Raw genomic sequence first — 25,857 nt, 5'->3', positions numbered from 1 at the left:
GTTAAACAGCAGGTGGTAACTTTAATATCTGCATTTGGCTTTGAATCACAGCTCAATAAACCCTGGCAAAACAGTAAAGCTTCTGCCTACCTTGTCTACTTGTACTGCGCACACCGTTCTGTCAAACTCCACCTGCTGGACAATCTTCTTACAGCAGGCCAAGAGAAGCTTTCTCCTACAGTTATTTTAATACAACACCTAAAACAATGTAAAAACCTGTTTTAACAATACACTTAGATACATTTCACGCTTTTCCTTCCCACCATTTCCTACCAGTACTACAATCAAGTGAAATCATCGAGCAAATTAGTTTTTCTTAGCACCTCAGGATAATGGGCCGAATTCACAATTACAATCAATTTTATGAATAGTTATATAGAGGAAAAGTTGTACCTCCGTGCAAGAGGTAAGGAGGAAGAAAGCATGCTTCATGATTTTCTGCCTCTAAAAACAGAAAAGCAGAAAATACTAGTTAAATCACATTTCCAAACTTTAAGTACCACCTTTAATTTGTCAAACACTACAATATACAACTGGTATAAAAGTTCTTTGCAATTTTAAAAGAATACCAATTCCAGAGAATGCCACCTGCAAGCTAATTAGTTTGAGTGTACAAGTCTGTGTGCTAGTTGACTTCTCTGCTTGCTGCTTCTTTCAGTAAACTTAAGTGCAACAGACAAAAAACACATTAAGTTAGTTAGACCTGTGTATTTGTTGATATTCTCTTATAGTACGCCTTAAATTTAATTGTCACCAACCACTGTTGGTTATTATGATCAAACACCCTTCAGGGTGGACTTGAAAAAAATATAGGGTGATGTATGCTCAATAACATCTGAAGCAAATCATACCTGCAGATGACACCTGGAACAGTCTGCCCTACTAAAACACCAAAGAGGCATTATATTTGAGAATAGCAACTTGGTCAAGAACTTGGAAGAGCATGTACTATTTAGAATACTGCTCCAGTATTTCTCTAGAAAAAAACCAACAGCATTTTACATAGTTGATGCAGCATAAGCATTAAAATTCCCTGCTGCATGCAGATTATCATTTCAAAATGTTTTAACACAACACGTAGAACTGGAGTCTACCTGCACTGACAAGTTTGAAAGGAGCTTCAAAATAACTTACTTCTGATGAAGAACTATTTCGCTCCTCTTCTAACAAGTTCATCTATTTTTGCCAGATCTCCAAACACAACTGTTGCAGAACCTCTCTGCGCAGGTCTCACCTAAGAAGAAAAGAGGAAAAAAATAGAAGGATCATTTTTAAGTTCAAAATATTTTATAAAATTTGTTTAAACTCTAAGTAATTTAAACACATCTTCAAAGAGAAAATAGTTGAGCTTCGTGTTACCTGTGATTTGTGAAGTTTCCAGCCATTCACGCAGACTATGTGAAACAGAACAGGTACTGAGCCAGCACTCTTTCAACGCATTTCTGCCATGGCAGGAAGGGAGAAAAATAAAAGGTACACAGAATATCAGTGTTAAGAAACAATTAGCTCCCCAAACAGTAAAATTAGGCATGGCATACTCCTCATAATGACTCTTGGTGAAAGATTTGGGACAGTAAAAATAACTCATACTTGTACATCAACATAGTTCAAATTCTGTCATTGTAATTAAGGTTAAAAATATCCATACTGAAACAGTATTTAATTCTATTTTTCCCATAGAGGTCAGAGAAAGAAAGTAAGTTCTTAGAGTCACCTCAGGTTAACTCCTCAGCTATTAAATACTTACTTCAGTACATCCCTGCAGTTGCCAACAGCACAGGTTTTCTATTCCAAGAGCAATTACTCTCTTCCACACCTAAAAATATGTTTTAGCTTTAAGAAGACATAGCATATACCACGAGTTAAGTTTCATGCACTAATGGCAAATTTTTACTAAACCAAAATAACTAAAGAATCTTCTGAATTTCACCATAAGAGTACACCTACAGCAGGGAAGTTTCTCACCTGCGTGGACTCAAACCTCTTAATGCCAACACTTCAAAATTTACTGTTTGTATCACCAGAGATGACTTCAGACTATCATTTCTCAGCCAGAGTCTTCAACCATTTAGTTTTTCTATTACAATTTCTTTTAAGCACCAGGTACAAAGTTTTTACTGAGAGACACCGTAGGGTGAATAACCTGAAAGAATAGTATCCAGAGGAAATAATGGAGGGGATATATTTTGTATGGCTTAGCCAGATGGTATACAGACAAATAGTAAATAAAGGCTCACCTGTTTCTGATGAGGCTTACCCAGGACTCCACAGGAGAAGGATCTCCAACAAGAGATCCTTCCCCAGAGGTGGTCGGCCCTTAAATGGGGCCTGGGAGAGATGGAGCCATACTCCACCCCTTCTGGTCACACAGGTGCATTGCCTTCACCTGTGCTCCTGCAGCTGACTCAGTGCTCACCTCAGGTGATCAATCAGTGGTCCAGGCCCTGATTCAACAGTTCCCATACAGACACCACTCATGTTTATTTCAGATAATCATGAAAATGACCATCCCAGAAGAGTTTTCATAAGAAACAACCATAAATCTAATCTTATACAGTTCTCTTGAATCACTTACCACATCCCAACATTTCTGCAGGGAACCAAAGTTCTATTTCTATAAGGAATCAACTCCACATATCAGCAGATGATTCAGAATTAAAAAAAAAAAAGTCATTATGTTGGATATATGCTACTGTCCTCTATGCTTACACTGAAGAGGATCAGGAAGAACAGGAGTACACAAGCAGGTAATTCACAGCAGACCACAAAGTACAAATCTCTGCTTTTGCTTCCCTATACAAAGCTGTTGATGGAGTTACTCTCTTGACTCACCAGATTTCAGGAAAAAAGTAATGTTTTCATTACTATTATAAGCTTTAAATGGAGTTAAGAAGCAAACATTAACTATTCCACAGCTCTATTGCTGACACATAAAATGTTTATGCTTCTCAGTGTATACATGCCTTGCCAGTCTTCCATAACCTCAAACAATCCTGGATAGTTTACTTGAATTTCATCACTATACTAAAGGAATTCAAAAGCTTAATTTTAGAGCATATCAAGCTAAATCCATAGCATTATATAAACTTTCAGAACCAGCCACTTCAGTTCTAATTGAACACTGTTACTAAGAAAAATGTACTGCCTCAACATTTCTGAAGAACTTTGTTTAGTGGCTCAAATGCAATCAAATTTTAATTGAAGTGCCATTACTCTCTTGGTTTTAGAAGCAGCAGCAGGAGCGTCCTAAGTTCTTTCAAGCAAATCTAACATTCTTGATGAAGACCATGCAAACTCGACTGGGCCACAGGCCAAAGGTACACTTCAGTTGGCTTCATTGATCACAATACAGCCAAGAATAGAGGCAGTTCAGACCACTTCAGAAACTTATTTAGCAAAGCACACTCCATGCAAAATACAGGAATTACTTAATATACTTCACTAGTGTACTATTTCTTATACACAAGCAGCTCTGATATTTCAGACTATTTTTTTTAATTAGTAGTTACCACAGTCAGGGTGTTAAAGCCAGCTCCTGGCAGATGTCCCAAATCCAACACAGCAGTAAATGGTGGTGATACATGAGGAGAAAATCCCCTTGTTCTCTGTAGCTCTGTCAGTTGCAAAGGGCAGTGAAGATCATCCAGAGTGCCTCCTCCAAACACCCCACCATAAACATTCCATCTGAAGTTGTTGAACCTACAACATGGAAGAAAAAAGTATACTTTCTTTTGCTATTATTGTTATGTGTTGCTAAGAAATTCGTGCTTTTTCATGACATTAAAAGCAATCTAGGGTAAAAGTATCTGCAACAGGGAACTCTTAAAACGATAACCTCAAAATAATTTTCTTCCAAAAAGGTACAGGTTAAGATAGTTTGCATGCTCTCACTTTCTCACAGGAAGGCAACAAAAGTACCTCATTAACAGCTTAAGAGATACACAGCCCTTGATTTCCAATAGTGATTTTTGCACTTCTCCATGCAAAGCAGAGCCATTCTTGTTATGCCTACTTCAAAACATTTTTATCTAGAAAGAACAGCAATATAGCAACTCAAACACCAAGGCTGGCAGGCTGCTTTCCAGCCTACTTTCCAGCCTACTAAGTTTGCCCAGTTCCTAATGAGAACACGAATAAGTTCAGTTTTTTGGTGTGGTTTTTTTTTTTTGAGGTAAAGAACTGCCAATAACTGCTGGTTTAGAAAGAACAGCCATTTTACGCAACCAAGCCAACTAAGAGAGAAAAGACTGCAGTTAATTCACCTCATTTACTGATTTGAAACAAAAGCCCTTTGAACTGGTTGGGTACTACAGAAATTGCTTAATTGAGCAGTAAGAAACTGAAGCAAATGAGGACAGCTTCTGTGAATTAAAGCCACCGGGGCCAAAGCAGAAAATGAGCATCCAAGAAGGAAATTCACTAAGACTTCTCCATTTATTTTGTTGCTTTTGGTCTTTTGGGGACATTATAATGCATTACTTAATTTTATTGCTGTGGTAAAAATATTCGATGCTACAGAGCACTTAATTTCCAGAGAAAATTATGTATTTCCAAGGTGTTTTTATTTAACTATAAATAAACACTGGGTTATCATGACTTCTAGTTTTATTGTCTCACAACAGGATATCCCCCTTCGTACAAAGAGGTGACAGGATAACGCCTCAACAAACATCGTGTTTGAAATAAAGAGAAATAAAATAAAATTAAAAAAAAATTAAAAAATAAATTAAATTAAAAAAAATTAAAAAAACAAAACAAAAATAAAAAAATAAAACAAAAACTTAAGCTTAAATACCTGAGGCAAAACCGGTGACCACGTGGATGCCCGATCACAGCATCATTCAGGTTACAAAAGACCACTAAGTTCGATCACCCCCCCCACCCACGGACCGCGTCCCTCAGCATCACAAACTCGCGCTTCTCCTCCGGCAGCCACCGCCGCATTACTATACCCGCCACCATCGCGGCCGCGGCTTATCCTGCGCATGCGCACGGCATCCCCCCCTACCCCACCGCCGCGCCGCGTGATTGGTGGAAGCGGTATGTCCCTCTGCAGCCGCCGTAGTGCAGCTAAGCGGCGCGTGGTGTGCCTGAGTCCGGAGTGGCGCGTGTCACGTGAGCTGTGCTCCTCCGCGGCGCGGGTCAGGGGGAGCGGGGCCGAGCCCCCCTCGGATCGGTCTTTGTTTTATTAGGTGCTTTGCGGCGTGAAGCGCTGGTGTGGGGAGTGCGAGCCCGAGCAGGAGGCGACCGTCCCTTCGTACCGGCACCGGTGAGACCGCAGCTCAAGTGCAGCGCCCTCACTGCAAGAAAGGCAGTGAGGCCCTCTGCGTGTGCGGGTCTGGAGCACTGTGTGACAGGGAGCGGCTGAGGGAACGGGCTGTTCAGTCTGGAGAAGAGGAGGCTCAGGGGAGACCTCATCGCTCTCTACAGTGACCCGAAAGGAGGCTGTGTGAGGTGGGGCCGGCCTCTGCTCCCAGGGAACAGCCATAGGACGAGAGGGGATGGCCTCACGTTGTGCCAGGGGAGGTTCGGGTTGGGTGTTAGGAGCAATTCCTTCTCCAGAAGAGCAGTGATGTAGTGGCACAGCTGCACAGAGAGTGCTGTGGTCACCATCCCTGGAGATATTGGAAAGCTGTGGGGATGTGGTCAGCAAGCATGGTGGGTAGGGGCTCAGTCAACTTTCCCACCCTTAGTGATTCCTATATGTGCTTTTGGGGGAAAAAAAAAAAAAAGCAAAATTTTGAAATCTTGCTTCTTCTAGTAATTTTTTTTTTTTTTGCAGTTATATTCAAATTTATGTTATTTTTTCTCATCTTTGTATTTGTGGCTTTATGTTTTTCATTCCAGTCTTCACTGACATCAAAAATGTCATCCCAGAAGGAAATACTGAGCGATGGGCGGTTCAGCCGTGTTGCCAGGGATCCCAGGTTTTGGGAGATGCCAGAAAAAGACCGTAAAATCAAGATTGACAAACGCTTCCGAGCCATGTTTCATGACAAGAGGTTCAAGCTGAAGTGCACAGTGGATAAAAGAGGTCGACCTGTTAACTATACCTCCGTAGAGAACCTCAGGAAATTCTATGCCCTGTCAGAGTCTGACTCTGAACTTTCGGAAGGTGATAGCGAAGTACGTGCTGAAAAGAAAAAGAAGAAAAAAACTAAGCACAAGGAAGGAGCAGATTCTGTAAAACCAATTCCTCAGGAAGAGAGTGAGATGAAAAAACAAGTGGTGGCAAAACCAGATGACCTTCAAAATGAAGGACAGAAGTTTGCATCTAGATTCAGATCAAAAGATGAATCCTTGAAATCCAGAACAGAAATGGATGACTCCCAGGGAAATAAGGACCTTTTATGTGACAGAGAAAATGTGAAAAGAGGTGAATCAAAAGGAAGATTGGTTTCAGTTCAAAACAGACAGAAGACTTCAAAGCCAAGTGGTGTTATTTCAGTTAAAACTCCAAAGAGGAACCATTCCATAGGAGGAAAAACACAAGGATCAGGTTAGTTTTTAAAATAATAGGTAGAATTTGGCTATATTTATTTGGGTATTATTCCTATTTATCCATGAAAAACCCTTTATTCACTAAACTGATCATAGAAGCTTACTTAGTCCATTGTTACTGATGGTGGTAAGCTGCTCACAAGATCAGTGCTTGTTCTTTGGTAACGTTGGAGGCAGTCATCCCTCCCATTGATAGAACCAAAGCCATTTGTTAGAGTATTAAGAAATGTAAAATATAAAGTGATATTACTATTAGTATGCTTGTTAAAGTGAATATTCAAGTACAAGATGTGATGCTGTGGTCACTTTAAAGGTAAGCTTTTGGTTATTGAAAGCATAAGAATGGCAGTGGTAAGTCCTTATTATTAGAGGGAATAAAAGAGAACAGGTGACTTGAAAAGTAACTTTGTATTGTTCTTTTTGTGTGCTTATAGCCTATGTTATTGAAACCTGTTTTTTACCTTTTGATTCTGTATGTATAAGTAGAATAAAAGGATATTCTATCAGTTTTAAACCAATAATACAGATTTGGAACCAAAAAGCAATAAACGAGAGAAACAGAACTCATAATACTAATGTTTGAACTCCCCTGATGTTATTTGTTCCTGCATTATTCTACACTTCAGAGGTTCTTTTTATCAGTATGAAAAAAGCCTAGGACTTTTTTTTTTTCTTTTGTAAAAGGTCACATGAGTTAAAACATAGAATCAGCTATCTAATGTTTGTGTTTTAGTGACTGCCTGCAGGGACAGCGGTGCTGAAAGTGACATCAGTGAAAGCCAGTTAGGGGAAGAAACTTCTACAAGGGAAAGTTCTGAGTATACGCAATCAGAAGAGGAGTTGGAAGATGATGGGGAAGCAGTCAAGGATGAAGAGACAGAAGATGGTGGGGAAACAGATGAAGAAGATGGTGATTCAGAAGATGATGATTCAGAAGATGATGGAGAAAGTGATATAGAGCCTGATCTGGCTAGAGGTATAGGGAACATCGAAACAAGCTCTGAGGATGACGATGACTTAGATGAACTATTTCCAAAGGAGCCAGAGATTGAGCATTCATGGGGTGAACTAGATAAAGATGCCCCTCGTGGAGATGAGGTAAAACTGCTTCTGCATGTGACAAGTCACTACGTGAACAACTCAAAGAAGTACAGTCTGATGGGTTCATTTTGGACCTTCATTTATGTTACAGCTTGTGAAAGTATTTTTTGTAAGAGTTTTGTAAACAAAAATTTCCAAAAACAGGCCATTGTGAAGCTGGCCATGAATGGGATACTCAGGTATTCTATGATGTCTACCTCTGCCTCTAAGTAGAGGCTCACCTGTAGATAGATAAGCTCTGTCTGTAAGCGAAAAAAACAGATGGAACTGTACTGTGCTCTGAAAGAAACTCTGGAGTTTATATAGTACTGGTCTTGTTCACTATTGATTTGTTTTTCGCTTTTTAAATTTGATTTCTTTAATTCAAACTTAAAAATTAAGAGATTATTTGACAACAAAGCAGGACTTTAAAGCTGTCCACAATTACTGTGTATGAAATCACAGCACTGTAGTGCTATTATAATACTATGATGCTTATTGCTGTTGTGACTAACCACACTAACAAAATCTGAAGTGCTGGTAATCTAGTCTTAATTCTGTGATTAGTGCAGTCTAGCATACCTGTTATTGCTTTAACACTTGGGTCCTTCTGTCTGCTGCATTGTTTGGTGCTTCAAACCTTTGGTAATTTAATAGATAATGATTCTTGAGGAAAATGCTGCTCATGCTTTTTCAGAATAACTTGTTGCCAACTTCAGCATTCACACAGAACAGTTGTTAGAGAATCGTGTATTCTCCACACTTGGGAATTAAGCTTACAGACTTTGTTCTTTGTTTCCCATTCAGATTACAAGCAGATTGGCAGTTTGTAATATGGACTGGGATAGACTTAAAGCTAAGGACTTGCTGGCTTTATTTAATTCTTTCATACCCAAAGGAGGAACTATATTTTCTGTTAAGGTAAGACCTGATTTCTAAAAGAATGCAGTGTTGTTTTTTTTTACTGTAAAGCTGGGGGAAGGCTAGAGAATGAAAGCAAAGTAAGATAATCATGTGGAAGAACCAAAAGCAAAATTAACAAGTGAAAATCAGTATGTGTTGAAATTCAATTAGTTGTATTAGAAATAATTCATAGAATTGTAGAATGCCTCAAGTAGATAACTCAACCTTAAACCTGAAGATTTCTAAATGCATTCCAGCTGCCTTTATCATTGCAAGCTTTTGCTTGCTTTTCATTACTTTTGAAGTATTTATAAACTGGTTACCTCTGGTCAGCAAAGTTTTTCCAGTTTTAGTGTTTGCCTGCAGCAGAAACTTGCTGAGAAAAGTTAGTCTGATAGCCCTTTCTGAAGAGGGCCACAGTAAGATAAGGCTTGGTGAGATAGTTTTCTTAATTGAAATACAATTTGCTACCACTGTTTATTTGTTTATTTTTGTATTGTTTTCTTTTTAGATCTATCCTTCAGAGTTTGGAAAAGAGAGGTTGAAAGAGGAAGAACAACAAGGACCTAAAGAACTATTTGATCTTCCAGAGAACACCACAGAGAAAGACGAGTATTAATCTTTAAACCAGAGTCTAGTTTCCTGATCAGCTGCTCATTACAGGACTTAATTTATTAGAGTATCCTGTAGACATTTTAATTTTGTAGCTTTTTCCAAGGGATATATTAATTCTGACCCTAGGTCAATATCAATGTATATATTAAATGCATTATGATAAAACTTGAAAAACAATATGTTAGACAAATATTTACTGCGTAGCTCATTACAATAATAAACAGAACGTGTAGAGATTTCTATATATCATTTTTCTCTACAAATTGCCAAACAAGAAACTCCCTTTGTTGCTTGCTATTAAAATTTCAATCAACATAACTAACAGGGACCTTAACTTAGCCCAAGAATTCCCAGGTTGAGATTTCTTGAACACTACCCGCAGCAGCCCAGGCAGGCTCAGCTCATCATGCATTGTCCAGGCTTCTCCAGCCATGGAGTAACCATACCTATATATTAAAACACTTTTCACCAGCCTTACCAGAAGTCAGGGATGCAGGTGCCAGCTCGGCTAAATAGGCTTAGACTCTCCAATGGGAAGTAGTGCATGCTGCATGCTCCATACAGGGACTCTGCCTCCTACCATCATTGTGAGGTTAGAGTCAGATAGAGTTGCTGCTACATAAATTATTGAAGTGATTTGAACAATGTTAGTAATTTAAAAAAATCAAAATGTAATAATTTGAGCGTTAACTCTTTGGATGGAAAACACTTATAAAACACTAAGTGAAACACAACCTCCTTTAATGGAGCTGAGTGAATTATTCCAGAGTCAAACCTTACAGATATTGGTAGAATATCATGCTGTTTAATATCTAATCTTACTAAAAGACAGGGAGAGCATTTCACTGATGTGAATATTTAATGAATTGAATTAAAATATTTTGCAGATGAGAACTTGTTTAAGCCAGGTCACTTGATTGTGTTGTTTTCTGCTTTTTCAGGCTTTACAAGGAAAAACTGAGGGAGTATCAGTTCAAACGACTGAAGTACTTCTATGCAGTTGTAGAATGTGATTCTCCTGAAACAGCCAATAAAATTTATGAGGAATGTGATGGATTGGAATTTGAAAGTAGCTGCTCTTTCATCGACCTGAGGTAAATCTGATGGAGGCTTTCTCTTCTGGGAGGGGAAGGGTACAAATTTAAAATCAATTTAGAACAATACAGATCGAGCAATATTTATTCTTTAACCAAAGTTGTGGTTATTATTTTTAAAATAAATTCTGCATGCAATGAACTGTTAAGGTTTGGGTTTTAGTGGTGGTGGATGTTTCATTCTTCTGGTTGGTGTTGTCTATTTGTTCCTTCAGTATTTTTATGTGGAAATGGGAAGTGAGAAGATCTCTACTTAGAGAAATGATTGTCAGGAAAAATATACTGGTTGAATATTCAGCCTTACTGGTAAAGTTAGGTGAGGCTTTAAGATGCAGGTCAAGAAAACAGATCAACTTACTTCTAAGTATGAGAGCTGTAGCTTTTTTTCTAATTCTCTGTTTTCCTGGATTGATTAACACAGAGCATGAATATAGCTGCTTTTTTTCTGAAGCTGCAGTAGATCTGTGCTACTCCCTATCAGCTGGTAGCTCTAATATTTCAAAAGTTGTGTTTGGGAAATAATTTTAAATTATAGTTGTTCTTTGTTGCTGGTAGTTTCTTTTGTCATGAAATGGTCTAAGCAGAAGAGAAATAACTACATCGTTCTAAGGTTTGAAGAAGCTCTCTCTGTCTCCCGGAGGCTGCTCTATGGGCACTCTCAAAAATCATGAAAGATAAGTTTCAGGCCAAATGAGCATGTAACTTTTCATGCTCCTAAACACAGACATAACATTTCACAGAAGACAACCTGTTTGAAATCCCCCAGTGCTTTTCCTGATCCTCAGTTTCCACATGCTACATTTGCAAAATAAAAAGCCAAAACAAACACAAAACCTGTGCACATGACCTCAAGTAGTTTCTAATGTTGTACATTTCCTTTGTTTCAGACAGATTCAACATTGGAACAGATTGTGTTGATTATCCTTCCTTATTTGTGAAAAACTTGGACTGTTTACACACATTACACAAATAGACTTCTTGGTGCATTTGAGTAACAACATTTTATCTGCCTTTTAAGATTTATTCCAGATAACATTGCATTTGATGATAAGCCAAAAGACACAGCCTCAGAAATGAACGTATCTGTATATAAGCCAAAGTACTTCACATCTGCTGCAATGGGAACATCAAAGGTATTTTGACAATGTTCTCATAATATTTTTCTAATTTGTTTAGTTATATTGTCAGCTTATAAGCAGTGGGGAAAACTTTCCTGTTTGTGTTCACCATTTCAAAACAGAGACATAAAACATACTACAAGATGCAGGCAAGTTACAGACTCCTAAGGGGTGACCCCATGAATAAGTTTCTTTGCTAAAAATTGGGGACTGCTTTTTTTTTGCCTCATTTTAGATCTGTAACAAGTTGCACATGGGCTTACTTTGTTATCCACAATTAAACCCTGAAAACAGCTATTTGCATGTAGTTAAGCAAGAGTATTTTTGGTGGCAGCATCAGGCTTAAACAATTGCTTCCCTTCCTTGTTAGCAACCCACTCTCACTCCACTCTTACTCATTCTTATGTGGCAGCCAAAATGTTAATCTGGCCATGAAATAAACTATACTGGAGAAGTGATTAGTTGAGAACCAAGTAATTTCTGTGGTAGGGTTTCCAGATGTGTTTTATCTTCTAGTTGAGGCTGCAGTTTCACAAGTGTTTTTCTTGTCCCTACTGTAATCTACGCATGATAGCAGGAATGAGTTTCTACTGGATGAGAGAAGTCAGTGACTGCTCCTTCAATTCCAGAATCTGCTGCCACAAAGGAAATTTGGCTTACATAGATTTAGCATTGTGTGACATGGTGTTACAGAGCCCTTAAATGCAATAGGAAGCTTATTCATTCTTTCGTCTAGTTAAAACTCCTTGAAATTTTCCACAGAAGAAAAATCAAATTCGTAATTAAATTGATTTTAATAAATGGCTACTTTAGGTAACTGTAGAGAATATTAGAAACTGGTTTAAGTTATTTATACCATTTAAGAAGCAGTTTTCTTTAAAAATACCTGCTTTAGAATGTTTAATTTTAGCAGACTGGCTTCTACAAGCAGCTTTCCTAATTTTAAGGTAGATATCACATGGGATGAAACAGATCATGAACGAGTGACGTCACTTAGCAGAACTTTTAATAAAGAGGAACTTCTGGACATGGATTTTCAAGCTTATTTGGCATCATCTAGTGAAGAAGAGGAAGAACAGCAGCAAGGTACTTTCATTAATAAGTGTTGTGCTACAGCATTTTAAATGTTAGTCAAATACATAAATTCCATATAATCCGAAATGACTTCAGATTTTCCCTTTCACAGTGACAATATTTAGACTCATTACCGAAGAGCTGTGGTCAGGTTCTCCTGTGAAAATAGCCTACCTTCCCCCAGAGCTAGAAGTTTCTGGAAGTGGCACAAGCTTTCTCCTTTATGTTTGTGACTTAAAGGTGAATGGCCATTAGTGGTGAGCCTGATGGTATCTGTGGTTCACACTTTTCAATTAGGAAATAAATGCAGTGATGATATAATACTGACAAATAACAAAAGAAAATTTCAGTTAGGCCTGACAATATGGAAGCTGTAGGATTTCTCAGATTTATTTTCTCCTTTTTTAAGGAAAAAAAGCCAGCAACAACAAAAAAACATATTTCAGAAACAACCTTCTCCAATGTTTTGTATATTTAGTAAGAAAATACATGTTGAAGTTTCTAAAATATCTCTAAAGCCACAGTTGAGTTGAGCTGCATAGGCATATTTCTGATTCTTGAAATAAATAATATCAGTGGTTCAGGCTGTGACTCAGCAGTCCCCATACACTTTGAAAGAGCTTCCTTGTTTGTTTGGGTTTTTTTGGTTTTTGTTTTTGTTTCTATTTCTATTTGTCAAGGAAAATTATCTTTACCTTAGGTACCAAGGGTAATGGTTATAACTAGAGTGATTTCAAGTAGCAAGATCACAGTTCATCTAAGTCATGACTCACTTTGTTTTTTGCTGATAGATGATTCTGTTAAAGAAAAGATGCTTTTCACTATACATTTGACTGATTTTTTTCAAGAGGTTGGGGTGTTTGTTTTGACTGAAGAACAGCAGAAGATTTTTGTTGTTCAGAAAGTCTTTGAAAAATCTGTTATCAGAAATCATCACTGTCTTAATGTCTGCCAGAAAGAGGCTCATTTTCCTTTTCCTTTCTTGCAGCTGCTCTCTTTAGTGTTCTTTATTTGCTTATGGAGTGAAAAGGCTCTTAAGAGTTTTTTGAGGTGATGGCAATACATGTGTATGGCAATACATGTCACCACTTAAATTCCTCCCAGCAAAATTAGCAAAACCAGTCAAAAATACAGATTAGTATTCCCTTCATTATCTAGTGTCATAGATTCATTCAGGTTGGAAAAGACCACTAAGATCATCCAGTCCAACCACCAGCCCACCCCTGCTATGCCCACTGACCGCATCCGTCAGTGCCACATCCTCACAGTTGTAGAACACCTCCAAGGACAGTGACTCCCCCACCTCCTGGGCAACCTGTGCCAGTGCTTTTTAGAAGCTGATTGCACATCACATTGTAATTGCTTTTTGTTTTGTTCTGTTTAGGGGTAGTGATGATTGGACCGATAATCAGCTTTTCATCTGTTAGGTACAGGAATTCTAAACCTGGTTACTGTTTCTGGGAATGATACATGAAAATACCTGGGATTACTCTGTTTAAGACTATTTATTGCCTTATCTGTGTTTCCTAGACCTGAACTTCAACTGAACACTTTGAGGCTGTCTTTCATAACTTTCCTTTTCCTTTCTAGGGGAAGATGTAGCTCATGAAGTAGAAGATGATAAACCCAGAAAAAGCCAAAAAGATGATGAAGAGCAAATTGCCAAGTACAGAGAACTTTTGCAAAGTATCCAAGAAAAAGAGAAAAAGCAAGAAGAAAGGGATATAGAAATGGAAATTAAATGGGTTCCAGGTAGGCTTAGTTTTCTTTTGCTGACTTGGAGGATACGCAGTATTGGCCTGTTACTAGAGATACAAAGTATGGTGTATGCAATTCATGATAGAAGAAACTTAACTTTTTTCTCCCCAAATTGAAATCTAGATGGATTACAGTGAACAAAATCGAAGAAATAACCACTAAACTGTGTTCCTCAGCTGTTAGCTTCTCTATGTAGCTTATTTATTTGCCAGTTTTACTTGTGCTTTCTTTTATATTCAAGAAGTTCTATAAAGTGATGAATGGACTTCTTGTTTGCCATAGAGTTGTAAAACATGCTTTCAGAAAAGAAATGCAGCATGATTTGGTATTGTAGAGTCAAACTGAGGAAGAATGGTTCTTAAAATCTTGCTGAAGGTACAGAAAAAAGAGGTACAGAAAAAAGAGGCCTGGTCTTCTGGTGAGACTTCTGTGGGAAGGAATGCTACCAGGGAGAAAACTTGTTGGATATTTAGTTGTATTTGGTGACATCCAGATCTGTGTTTGAAAACTTAAACAGATGATTTTTCCATATAGCATCCCAGTGGACTCATTCTGAGCTCTGAAAGACGTTTTTAATTTGTACTGAAAACACATTGAGGCTGATTTGTGTTATTTTGTTTATGGGTATGTACTTTCACTGAGATTTGAAGAACCAATGATTTAGTCCATCCAAAAAAGGAATGTATTTCTGTGGCCTGTCCTTTCCGGCCCTGAACTCATTCTGACAGTGCATATGAGCCCTGGAACTTATTGGATTCATCTGCAAGTTAGAGCCAGAGCAGAATGCAGCCCCTTCTCCACTGATGTGTAATTTCCATTTGGGAATGGGCATTTCAGTTGTACTATTAATTTTGAATTAACTTAGACAACTTTTGTTTCATACAAATGCTCCTTTTTTAAATTCTTGTTCTTAGTGTGTGCTAATTTAGTGAAATCAATAGAGCTGAATGAATTTATGTCCTACAGGTCCTTCATAAGACCTGTAATTGAAAACATGCATTGCATTAAAACAGTTATGAGCTTTAGATGTACTCATATAATTTGAATAACTTCTGACAATAATTCTCCAGTATACTTTAGAGAAGGCACTTAATGTGCATCATGGGACAAATGCTTACTAGCAAAGCTGATCAACTTGTTTTACTTCAAGTGCCCACAGTGTGTCAGTGTTTCCATTCCTGGAGTTGCTAAGATCTTTTAACTGTATCACTGGGCATTGGAGGCAGCAAAGTTTTCTATTAGGAGATTTTTGCAAAGATATTTTGTTGCAGCATTTTATACAGAAGCTGGAAACCACAATGGAAACAGTGATGCTAGGAGTGTGTTGTGTTTATGTAGGTCAGGCGTTATTTCATGTAGGACAAGAGCATTCACATTTTGGAAACCTTAATTTAGTGGTACTGGTGCTCAGCTGCCTTGCCTCCCCTGGCTCTTGTATCTATCAGTCTGCTTTGAAATTCCTGTTTATATTTGACCTCCTTTATTTTTTCTTTTCATTACTTGGTTGGCTTCCTTGCAGAGTAAAAGTGTTAAAAGTGTCTTAACTTTACTTATGGGTCTAGCAAAATTTAGTCTTTGTTGATTTCAGGCAGTGTTTGTAGAGAAGGTCCAGTGCAACTGAAGGGGAGAATTTCTGAGGATGAAATGTGTTCACTGCATGCTGAACAGCACTTTATAGTGCTGGCAATGCACACAGCTGAGGTTATGCTTTCCTAAGGAACAGAAGTACATTGGTTATTATCTTGCTTTTTCTTGATCAAATGTACTTATTTAAATTCCAAATGAATTATATCCACTCAGAATATTCTGGGATTAAAAAATAACTTTTGTATTCATCTCTTAAGACTCTTTAAATCAGTTCTAAGGAAGTTGTGTCTGTTGAAATATTTGTATTATTAAACTTTGCCTGGTTCTGATTGACTTACTGCAAAGTCATTTTCCTGCCAATGTGTTTAATATAAAAAGAATTACAACAATTGAACTGAAGAACTTTTTAAACTGATAGTCAGACTTGAATTCATTTAAAAATTTGATTTTAGACACTAATATTTACATATGGTATATAAAGCACAGGTGTCAGCAAAAACAATTTAGGTGTAGCTTCAACTTTCTTTGGTCTGTTTCTTTTAGGCAGAAAATCCATGTTATATTTAGCATCATGGACTTTTTAAAGAAAAATTAAGGGAAAAAAGAAAACACTTTTGATCTAAACTCATTTGTTTTTACTTTGCTGTTTTTTGTTCTAGGCCTGAAAGAAACTGCTGAAGAAATGGTCAAAAACAGGTTGGAAGGGAAGGATAACCTAACTCCGTGGCAAAAGTACCTGGAAAAGAAGAAAGAAAAAAGAAATCTTAAAAAAAAGAGAAAGGTAATGTCAGTTGTGGTCAGGTGCTGGGTGAGTTGCTGTTTGTTTGTTCTTAAGTTGCAGCTCTTTTGGATAAACTGAGAATAAAATGTTATATAATGTACAGTACTGTGTTCATACGTAATGCACACACACAGATTCATTTATCTGTCTGATTTCTAACATGTCACAGTGCATTCACAAGGGTCTTTTTGTCACAGTATGTTTGTGGTGGAAAGTTGTTAAAATACATGATAGTTGTCGTTCTGGACCTTTTCAGCCTGGAGTGGAACAGATGCTTGTTTCCCACAGCTGGAACAGCAGAGAACGATTAGCCTTGATGAACTATTCAACTTTGATATTGCAAAAGCAAATTTGGTAAACACGCTTGTACATGAACAGCCATATAGCAGCATGAAAATTGCTGTTGCTTTCTTTCCACACGTAGAAGGGAATTGTGAGGTAACTGTAGTGACAGAGATGTGCAGAAAGGCAGATATGAAACATTTGTTCTGCCACTAGATGTAGTAAGGTCTTCACATTTGTCTTTGTAGGAATTAAGAGCTATCAGGTAGCAGTTACATAGCTAGAACTGCATCCTGTGCACGCATTTGTTGTTGTGGTTAGCCTCCTTCAGTACAGTCTGTGGCTGCAGTTCATAGAGTTCCTTGGGCTGTGTAAAACGTTCCTTTTCAGGTAAAAGGAAAGCTTTCAATCTGTGATACAGGCTTTAATTTTTTAATTTGTCTACTGGCAATTTTTTTAGTGAGTTCTAGTTTCATGATGATTCAGCACACAGTATTTTGGTTTTCACATTCCTACTTTCTGGCAGAAGGAACATTTAATTCCAGCCAATTATTAATAGTTGGTATGATGGTTGAAATAACATTTGTGCTTTGTTACAGGCTGCTGCTGAGAGAGAAATGAGTGAAGATGAGATTCCCTCTGACGTTGACCTTAATGATCCATATTTTGCTGAGGAACTTGGAAAAACAGGTAAGTTAAGACAGGTAGCTTTTGCAATAAATGTGCCATTTCTTTACATAATGAAACAAAGAAAGGCTACGTAACACAGAGGTTGGTAGTTCTGTGTGAAACAAAGTAAATGTTATTTGCCTACAATTTCTGGCAGTATTTTTGATAAAATGATTCATGCTTCATTCCATGCATGATATGCAGAACAGTATCTTACATTGGAGTAAGAAAATGAGATGCAATTTGAGGTTCTATTGATAGGTCAATTGTGCTCTTGTGCCTAAACTTGAATAAGTGTGTGAATGCCCTATTTTTGCTCATAGGTTTAAAGAAGAAGGCAGAGTTGGTTGAAAGCAACACAGAAGATGAAGATGAAGTTGAAAAACAGAAGGTAAAGTGGCTTAAAGTGTGCAGGCTTACAGGTGTTGCATTGCCTGAATTCTGCAAATACGCAATCTATGTGTTTGTGAGTGAATCTACAAAGTCTCCTAACACTGTATAACTTAAATAGTGAGAGCTTTTGGAATAAAACAGCGAAGGAGAAGGGTAGTTGGTCACTGACTTGGGATCTTAAGATTATACCAGAATGTCTTTCTGGCAGATTATAGTTGAAAACAGCTCTTAACAGGGTCCAGTTACACAGAAGTCTAAGGGCATGGAAACCAGGCTGGATGTGCTTAGTCTTTCTAGCTTTAAAGCATGGTTGTCCTGTTGACTTTTAACATTCTTTCCTAGAATGAAAAGTAAAATACATTTACTAAGTTTGCTTATTGTGATTTGAGTGCAAATATAAATTGCTTTCAATTCATTATTTCTGTGTTACAGTGTACTACAATTTTGAAATAAGTTTATGTTAAGTGTGTATTTGCAGTTATTCAGTAAAAGAAAATCATCTGTTATGTTTTGAGGTGCGATATTAAATATTTCTGTCATTATATTTGAAATAATGATGTGCTGGCTATGCTACTTCAACTTGTATGTGTTCAGTCATACAGATTTTGTGAACACGGTTGCTTTATTTTTCATGTTAAACACTTCTATTGTGTACTTAAACTCCCATATTTTGTGACAGGCTGAAATGGCTCTACTTATGATGGATGATGAGGATGATGGCAGAAAGCATTTCAATTATAAACAGATTGTAGAACAGCAGAACTTGAGCAAGAAGAAAAAGAAACTCTTAATGAAAAAGAAAGAATTATTAGAAGATGACTTCCAGGTAATGTACTTTTGATTTTGAGGTTTGACTAGATATGCTTGGTTACTAGTTGGTAGCATCAACTATTTTGGGGAAAAACTTAGTGGTCCCATATCCTTCTTTCTTGCTCTGAGTTGAAGGAGAAGAACTTAGTCTTCCCTTTTAGGGAGTTACAGGCTCTTTTCAAATTAAAAACATGGTTGAAATGGGTTTGAAATGTTCAAACTTACTGTGAGACAGTAAGACAGTATGTAAGGCCTTGTAAAGCTAATTGAATAAATATTCATTGCTGCCTTTGTTCTGATAATTATCCTGTGTCTTTAGTTTTGGTCAGTTCTTAAACAAACCTTTCCTTCCTTTGCTGATAGAGGCACGTGCACGATTTGTATATGCATTCACTTATCTGTCGTAATAATATTATCTTTTGATTCTCTTTTCACACTTGATGAATACTTATGACTTGAACAATCTCATGAGCTATAGCTCCTTAAACTGCTCATAATTTATTGTATTTAATGGCTTTACTATCACAGGTAAACATTACCTAAACTAAATAATATTTTTCTGCCTTTAGGTAAATGTTGCTGATACGAGGTTCCAAGCCATGTTTACTTCCCCATTATTTAATGTGGATCCTTCTGATCCAAATTTCAAGAAGACAAAAGCAGTAGAAAGGATCTTGGAAGAGAAAGCTCGCCGAAGAGAGCAAAAGCAGCAAGATCTTCACGAGGCAAGCAAGGAGCAGGAGAACAAGATGGCAAAGAAAGAAACCAAGAAATCCATGGATCCTGCCTTGTCAATGCTAGTAAAATCTGTCAAAAACAAAACTGAACAGTTTCAGGCAAGGAAGAAACAGAAAATCAAATAATTGATCTTTTTGTTTCTTACTCACCTTTGATCCTTGGTCTTCTAACTAACAACATCTTTTGAAGCTGCTATTGTCTGCTCTAATTCCTGTGCACCTAAAATTCTCAGAAAGGTCACTTAATTCTAGTGGCATTTTTTGAAGTAGCTGGAGTAACAAAAGCTCTTTCCTTCTGCCTCCCAAATTGTTCTGTACTGTTGGGGAAAAAAAAAATCATTACCAAACCAAGTTTCCATATTATTCAGTCTCTTAAAGGTAATAGAAGTAGTGATATCTACAGAAATTAGCTGTAATTATGGTTGTATTTAAAAATAAGAGATACTTCTGCAGATGGTTGACAGCTGAGACTAATTGATCTTAACATCTTTAATTCTGAAGAGCTCCATCGACACAATCACTGATTGTAAAAAAAGGTTTTAATATAACTAAGAAATTGAAGTTTTGTATACATCTGTTTTATGTGTTTTAAAGTTCTTTTGTATATTTTATATGATTAGATACATGCTACATGATTAACTTCTCTTCAGAATTTCCTTTATCTCGTTTGAATTAATTAATGGGGGGAAAAATGTCATTTAGAAGAACAACATTTATATATACCAGAAATAAATGATGGGGGCACATTATATAGAAGCAATGAGCACTATATGGGGGTTGCATATAGTGCATAACAAGCACTATAAGGGGCATTTACACCACTATAGGAGGTGGGGCAATACACAGGAGGGCACTGTATGGGTGGGAAGGAACCATTGGCATTCTCCTGCACTTACTCAGCAGCTGCTGCTTCTGGCAGGCTGGGGAAATGCTGGTGACAGGTGAACAGTTGGACTGGATGATCTTGGAGGCCTTTTCCAACCTTAATGATTCTATGAACTGGGAGCAGTGACTAACAAACAGAACTGGTGGCTGCTTTTCCCTACATTTTTACATCATTACATTAGTCTTTACGAAGGACTTGGGATTTTCTTTGTTATAATACATGAGAATGGCCTACATTACAAATGGGCTGGAATACACACAAGAAAGCAGCAATGGTTACATGAATATGTACTTATCTCTGCCTAAAGCCGTTTCTTTTGCACCGAGCTCCTTTACTGAATCTGTGATAGGTGTGGGAAACAGCAGCTTAAATAAACATGCAACAACCCAATGGTTTTGGCATGGTAGTCACAACAAGCTCTCTCCTTTATTATGCATTAGCAGCACCCAGGGCTTTGTTCAGGCAAGTTCCATGTCCACTGTAGTCCATGGGACGTAGGTGGCAGAAAAGGTTCACAGTGTACTCAGGGCCAAGACATACATTTTTAACCCTAAGCTGCTGGTAAATCAGATTGAAGAAATTTAAGCATTTTCCCTGACTTTATCATTTGGGGTGATTCCACAGAGCTGGCAAGGCATCAGGAAGGCTTGGCACTGCAGTGCTGCCCTTGCACACTTCTACACAGTGGCACAGACAGTACACTCTCATGAACCTCTCTGTCAGCTGCAGGAAGAAGAAATCCTGGTATATTTAATTCTGGAAACTCCTCCCAAATAGTTCTGGGTCTGTGCAAGAGGATGGCTGGTAGACCCCCTTCCTGAACGTGCCTTCTGGACACCCCAGCTTCTACCTGCAGAGACATTATATAGATGCTTTTAGGTGTTATTAGCATTGGTTTCTACAGAGACAAGTACTTACTGAAGCATTATGCCTTGACTGTTTTTCTCATAGAATCACAGAACTGTAGGGGTTGGAAGGGACCTCTGGAGATCACTCAGTCCAACCTACTGCTAAAGCCCCTTTGCAGTGCAACTGGGTGCTCATGCAACTGTGTACTGATGCAACTGTGTACTGATGCTGTCCACGAAGCAAACATCATCTATTGCCAATCCTGTATGTCAAGGGTACATGGTGAATCCATCTATTACTGTCTCTCCACAGTGAATATCTCAAGGGTTTGAGAAAACCCATTTTCTTCATCTTTCCCAGCAGTGGATAAAGGAGGAATGATTTACAAAAAAAGGAAGTCACGGAGAAATAAAACTGGCTCTTCTAAGGCACTTCATTTTGGGTTTCAAGATCTTAGGCTGTAGGCCTGGTTTCCACCTCTGTACCTATGAGGGCATTTTGAAACTGGGTCATGAAGATTATGGCGACGCCTTTGCTTCACTAAGTGTTAGTGAAAGAAGGCTGTACATCCCTGCATCTCTCTATGGGGCAGAAAATGCCCCTTCCTTTTCTTGTAGCTCCTCCCCGTAGTACTCATCCTAAGGAAGTAAGCATTAGACCCTGTCTTGCCCAGAAGGATCACCTTGGACTGTCCCTGCTATTTCATGATACCATGAGGGAAGGTCTGGCTCTGGTGTTCTCTTCTTTACACCTACAAGGTCCCCAAGAGCAGAATTTCACCAATGAAATACATCAGGAGAATACTGCTGCGATTTGAACTTATACTGTGTCATTTAAATAAATTTATCACAGCCTTAATTGAAATTTATATACACACAGCATTTACCAGAAGCCAGTGCAACCCACAGGTTGATGGTAAAGCTGGAAGATAGTGCAGCTTTATTTAAAGGTGACAGTGCTAAAGAGGGCTCAACTCACATTTTGACATCTTGAAAAGGAAATCTGTGGAAAGAGTACAGAAGGCCGGAGGAGTGAAAGGAAGGAAAAAGATTATTAAGACATCTAAAAATCTTTCTTTACATTAAAGCCATTATCTCTTGTCCTATTGATGTTAGTTAGGACCAGGGCTTGATTGAAGCTCATCCCACTAGCCTCAGCCCATTGAACCACGTTTCCAGATCCCAGATGGACATTTCCTCCCAGCTTGGTGTCTGCAAACTCACTGAGGGCATGCTCAGATGATCAAGTACGGGGTACTTTGCATACATAAAGATAGTGCCACATCTTACTCAGGCTTTAGAATGTATATTGAAACAGGTCAGGTCACTTGACAGGAGAAGAAACAGCAAATGTTAAAGAGCACCTCCCACAGACTTTGGATTTTAAGTTCCAAGTACGAGTTTATGAGCACAGATTCATTCCACACCTCTCAAGTTAATGCTTCCCAGCTTGTGCGTTATTGTGTCTGCAAGCACAGCAAGGTTTAAAGCTTCATTTGAAAGTAGATATTACTGCTCTTGCAGGGAAAGATTTATTGAGACTATCAAATTCCTTTCAATGTCAAGCAAAACTATTGATAAAATCAGTCTAAATTTGGAAAAAATACACCAAAATAGAGCATGATGTCAGTATAAGGCAACTTTATTCTGCATAAAGGATGGCACTGTGAGCACACAGCTGTTGGTTATTGCTACCACCTGGATGCAGGCTTATTTCCTATGTAAGCCTAAGCATTTTGAGAACTGATGAAAGGTCTTACGTCAGGGAAATGTTGAAAATAATTGGCAGATATTGCGTATAAAACCTAGTTCCTGATTCTTTGGAATTTCAAGGCAAAAAAAAAAAAGAAGAGGTTTCTACTGTACATGTTTGTAATGCTAGGTAGCCCCTTGTACTCACCCACAGCCTTGTAAAATGCTACATACCATTTCAGAAAATTAGGATTTATTTCCACAATGCATCTGAAACTCAAACCTGTCACAGAACAACACGTTGCGCATGATGAGATGCGTGTTTATCCTCGCAACTTTGCAGCTGGCGAAGGTGGATCCACAGCAGTTCATACTTGCTGAAGTGCAACCTGCTGAGCCCTGCTCCAGTTTCCCTGTCCCATTCCCATCCTTGCGAAGTTGGCAAGAGCACGTGGGGAAAGAAGAGCTGCTCCATCATTTAGTCTTCAACCCAAGTACAAAGTTCAGCTTCAGCATGGACACAAAGGTATTGATTACTTGTCCTTTCCACCACAGAGCAAAAAAAAAAAAATACTTCTGTGCCATGTTTATTAATATAAGCTCTCATCAATGGCATTGAAATCTACTGCTGTGATCAACCTTCATTTTCAGGCAGTCAGTGGCCATTGACCTGTGCAGAAAAATTACCATGGGGAATTTTGCAGTTACTTGTTCAGATTCTCGTATCAATAGTTGAATTATGAACACTTATTATTTTTCTTCTCTTTTGCCTACCAAAGTACAAACTATGCACAGAGCACAACCTATGCTACAATATTTCCACCTTGTTTTGAATCCAAAGATGCCAACATTCAGCTGGATAATATCAGATCTTCCTCTGTCCAATTGAAGACCTCTTCCAAACGTGGGGCCTGACTCTAGTGTTCCTCACAGACTTTGAGAGTCCAGAAGCAAGTCTAACTCTGACTTCCAGATTGGAAAAATAAATTTTCTTTAGGTTTCCTTCCGTTATATAGAAGACAACAAACTGACAAGAAAGAAATGCATAGCAAAAACAACATGCCCATTTATTTGTGCCATTTGTATATTTGGTTTGAGAAGGCAATGCAACTTCAGAACTGTTTTCTGTTATTGGGTTACAAAGCAAAGAAGGAGCTCTGATGGCCTGGTAGTTAATGTAAGAAGCAACATCTAAGTCCAGGAATGAAGTTTCAGTGCAAATTTTGTGCAACTGAACTGGAAAATCTGAGATTCAATTTTAGGCTGTTCACCCTGAAATTACAGTCTGCTGCAGAACATGAGTTCAATAGATAAGCATCACAAGTATTGTGTCTAGTAGGATTATTATTAAATGACATGACTCTGTAGAGGGGTTTCTCAGTTGTTCACTGCTTTCTTTTTCTTCTTTTAATTCCATATAATGCATTAAAATAGCAGCATGGCTTTGGAATCCAGCCTCTGTTTGTTAGGGCCATGAGGGCACGGATAGGCCTTAACCCTGTGAAAACTGCCTATTAGAACTGAGAATTACACCTACAGATTTCCAGACTGTCCTGGAGTGCTTCAAAGAGTATTTCAAAGCAAGCCCTAAGATGGAGGCCAATTTCAAGTAGGATGTAAGCAAATTCTCACTTAAGACAACAGTGCTGCAGTCTCTTGCATCATATTTATTGATGGCCCTAGGAGTGCTAACAAAAGGAAAGGACATTTTCACGTATTTGTGGACCAGAGAAAGTTTGCACATGAGGAGGAGGCACAGTACGTGGCATCATTTAGAGAAAGCATGCTGCAGTGTCAAATCTGACAGTGACAAAACCTGTGCAGAAGAATGCCCACCTTTAAATCCAAATACCAAAAAATGCATTCACTGCAAAACACATCACATAATCAGCACCTTTTTTTAGGCAATCCTTTTAGCAAAACAAACAGTTCCTTTTCAAGATAACCCTTAGTTTTGCTGAATGTAAAGATGGCAAGGCCACAGCATGAGAGAGTCTGACCCTAGAGAATGCCCAGAGCCAACTCATCCCCCAGCTTTGTCCATCCTTGTCCAGGCCCTCACCCAGGCTGGTATAAATTGCCTTGGGAACAACAACCAGTAATATTTCATGACTCCATGGTCCTTTCTCTGATGTCCTCTGCTGCTTAAGTGATGAGGGAGAGATGAGGAGGAAATAGGTTGAACGTGTCAAATGAATCAACATCTTGCTAGAAGTCTTGGCATCTTGAGTTTTTATCTTTAGTCAGAGCAAGTAGCACACGAACTAAGAATCATCAAAGCTTTGTCAAAGACAAAGAAACCCTCACGTAGCTTAACCAATCAGCTATTGGTCACATTTTAAGGTGCACCTCCAAACCACCACCATAATACACACAACCTTCATCACAGTTAGCTAACATCAATGTTCTTCCTTATTTTCCCGTCACGTATCTAGCAGTTTTGCTGTGGGATCACAGTAGAGTCAACCTTCAGTGCCCCTCATACCTTTTCCATCTCCACCAGAGGATTGTTTGGGTTCAGTGCTTTTAAGTCCTTCTTGGCATACCAGCAGAAAGTGTCAAGGTGATAATTTTCTTCCCACAGTTTAAAACAAACAACCCCAAAACAATAACCATGCTACTGCATACTCTCTGGCAACAAGAGCATGTCTCATCAGTGCAGCAATTCTAAATGAAACCTATAAGATTTTGAACTACACCTGGATCACATCACCTTGCACTTTACTCTTCATTTGAATCTACATCACAGCTATAATCTGGCAGCAATCTCCTCTCTAAGAGGAAACAGTGATTGAGCATTAAATGTGGAAATTCTATGAATCACAGTAGATGAGCCACATGAACATGGATTTTTTTTTTCCATTACAGTCCCAGTGCTTTATGGTCCCTCCATTGTAAGACCAGTTTCACAAGGAGAGTTTGCTCCTCCAACTATCCTTCTACACACGCACAGACCATGGCTTAAAGGTCCCTGGTTCAGCAGAAGGGCACTGTAAAGAAGAAAAAAAAAATACAGTAAGCAGCAAGAA

At 38.3% G+C, this 25,857-nt stretch overlaps 2 protein-coding genes and 1 long non-coding RNA gene across 4 annotated transcripts in view; 1 reads left to right on the top strand and 2 right to left on the bottom strand.

Moving 5' to 3' along the window:
• Positions 1–2,958: 2,958 nt before the first annotated feature.
• LOC136050477 (uncharacterized) lies at positions 2,959–4,909 on the bottom strand. The gene is made up of 3 exons (XR_010622390.1): positions 4,796–4,909; positions 3,510–3,699; positions 2,959–3,024 (listed from the first exon to the last, which is right to left on the bottom strand). It is a non-coding gene; the product is annotated as an uncharacterized LOC136050477 (long non-coding RNA).
• Positions 4,910–5,847: 938 nt separating this feature from the next.
• ESF1 (ESF1 nucleolar pre-rRNA processing protein homolog) lies at positions 5,848–19,842 on the top strand. Its single transcript, XM_065739539.1, has 13 exons — positions 5,848–6,499; positions 7,235–7,599; positions 8,389–8,502; positions 8,996–9,096; positions 10,041–10,193; positions 11,212–11,326; positions 12,259–12,397; positions 13,976–14,137; positions 16,390–16,511; positions 17,393–17,483; positions 17,786–17,853; positions 18,535–18,681; positions 19,235–19,842. Exons 1-13 carry the CDS (start codon positions 5,866–5,868, stop codon positions 19,526–19,528), a joined length of 2,505 nt encoding a protein of 834 aa, XP_065595611.1. The 5' UTR covers positions 5,848–5,865; the 3' UTR covers positions 19,529–19,842.
• Positions 19,843–24,224: 4,382 nt separating this feature from the next.
• XDH (xanthine dehydrogenase) overlaps positions 24,225–25,857 on the bottom strand; it is a 39,628-nt gene continuing 37,995 nt past the window's right edge. For both annotated transcript variants that reach the window (XM_065739536.1, XM_065739537.1), the window contains exon 37: positions 24,225–25,818. In XM_065739536.1, the coding sequence (XP_065595608.1) occupies positions 25,768–25,818 (51 nt within the window). In that variant the 3' untranslated portion in view covers positions 24,225–25,767. The remainder of the gene's footprint in view (positions 25,819–25,857) is intronic.

This window comes from Cyrtonyx montezumae, unplaced genomic scaffold, assembly GCF_038088225.1.
Source record: "Cyrtonyx montezumae isolate F1298 unplaced genomic scaffold, pur_monq_1.0 scaffold_24, whole genome shotgun sequence".
Taxonomy (NCBI): domain Eukaryota; kingdom Metazoa; phylum Chordata; class Aves; order Galliformes; family Odontophoridae; genus Cyrtonyx; species Cyrtonyx montezumae.
The sequence above is the reverse complement of the archived record's forward strand: the minus strand, read 5'-3'. Positions and strand labels throughout refer to the sequence as shown.

Coding starts and splice junctions, on each gene's coding strand:
- ESF1 (XM_065739539.1), top strand. CDS start 5,866: ATGTCATCCCAGAAGGAAATACTGAGCGATGGGCGGTTCAGCCGTGTT. Junction 9,097..10,040: donor AACACCACAGAGAAAGACGA/GTATTAATCTTT, acceptor CTGCTTTTTCAG/GCTTTACAAGGAAAAACTGA. Junction 11,327..12,258: donor CTGCAATGGGAACATCAAAG/GTATTTTGACAA, acceptor CCTAATTTTAAG/GTAGATATCACATGGGATGA.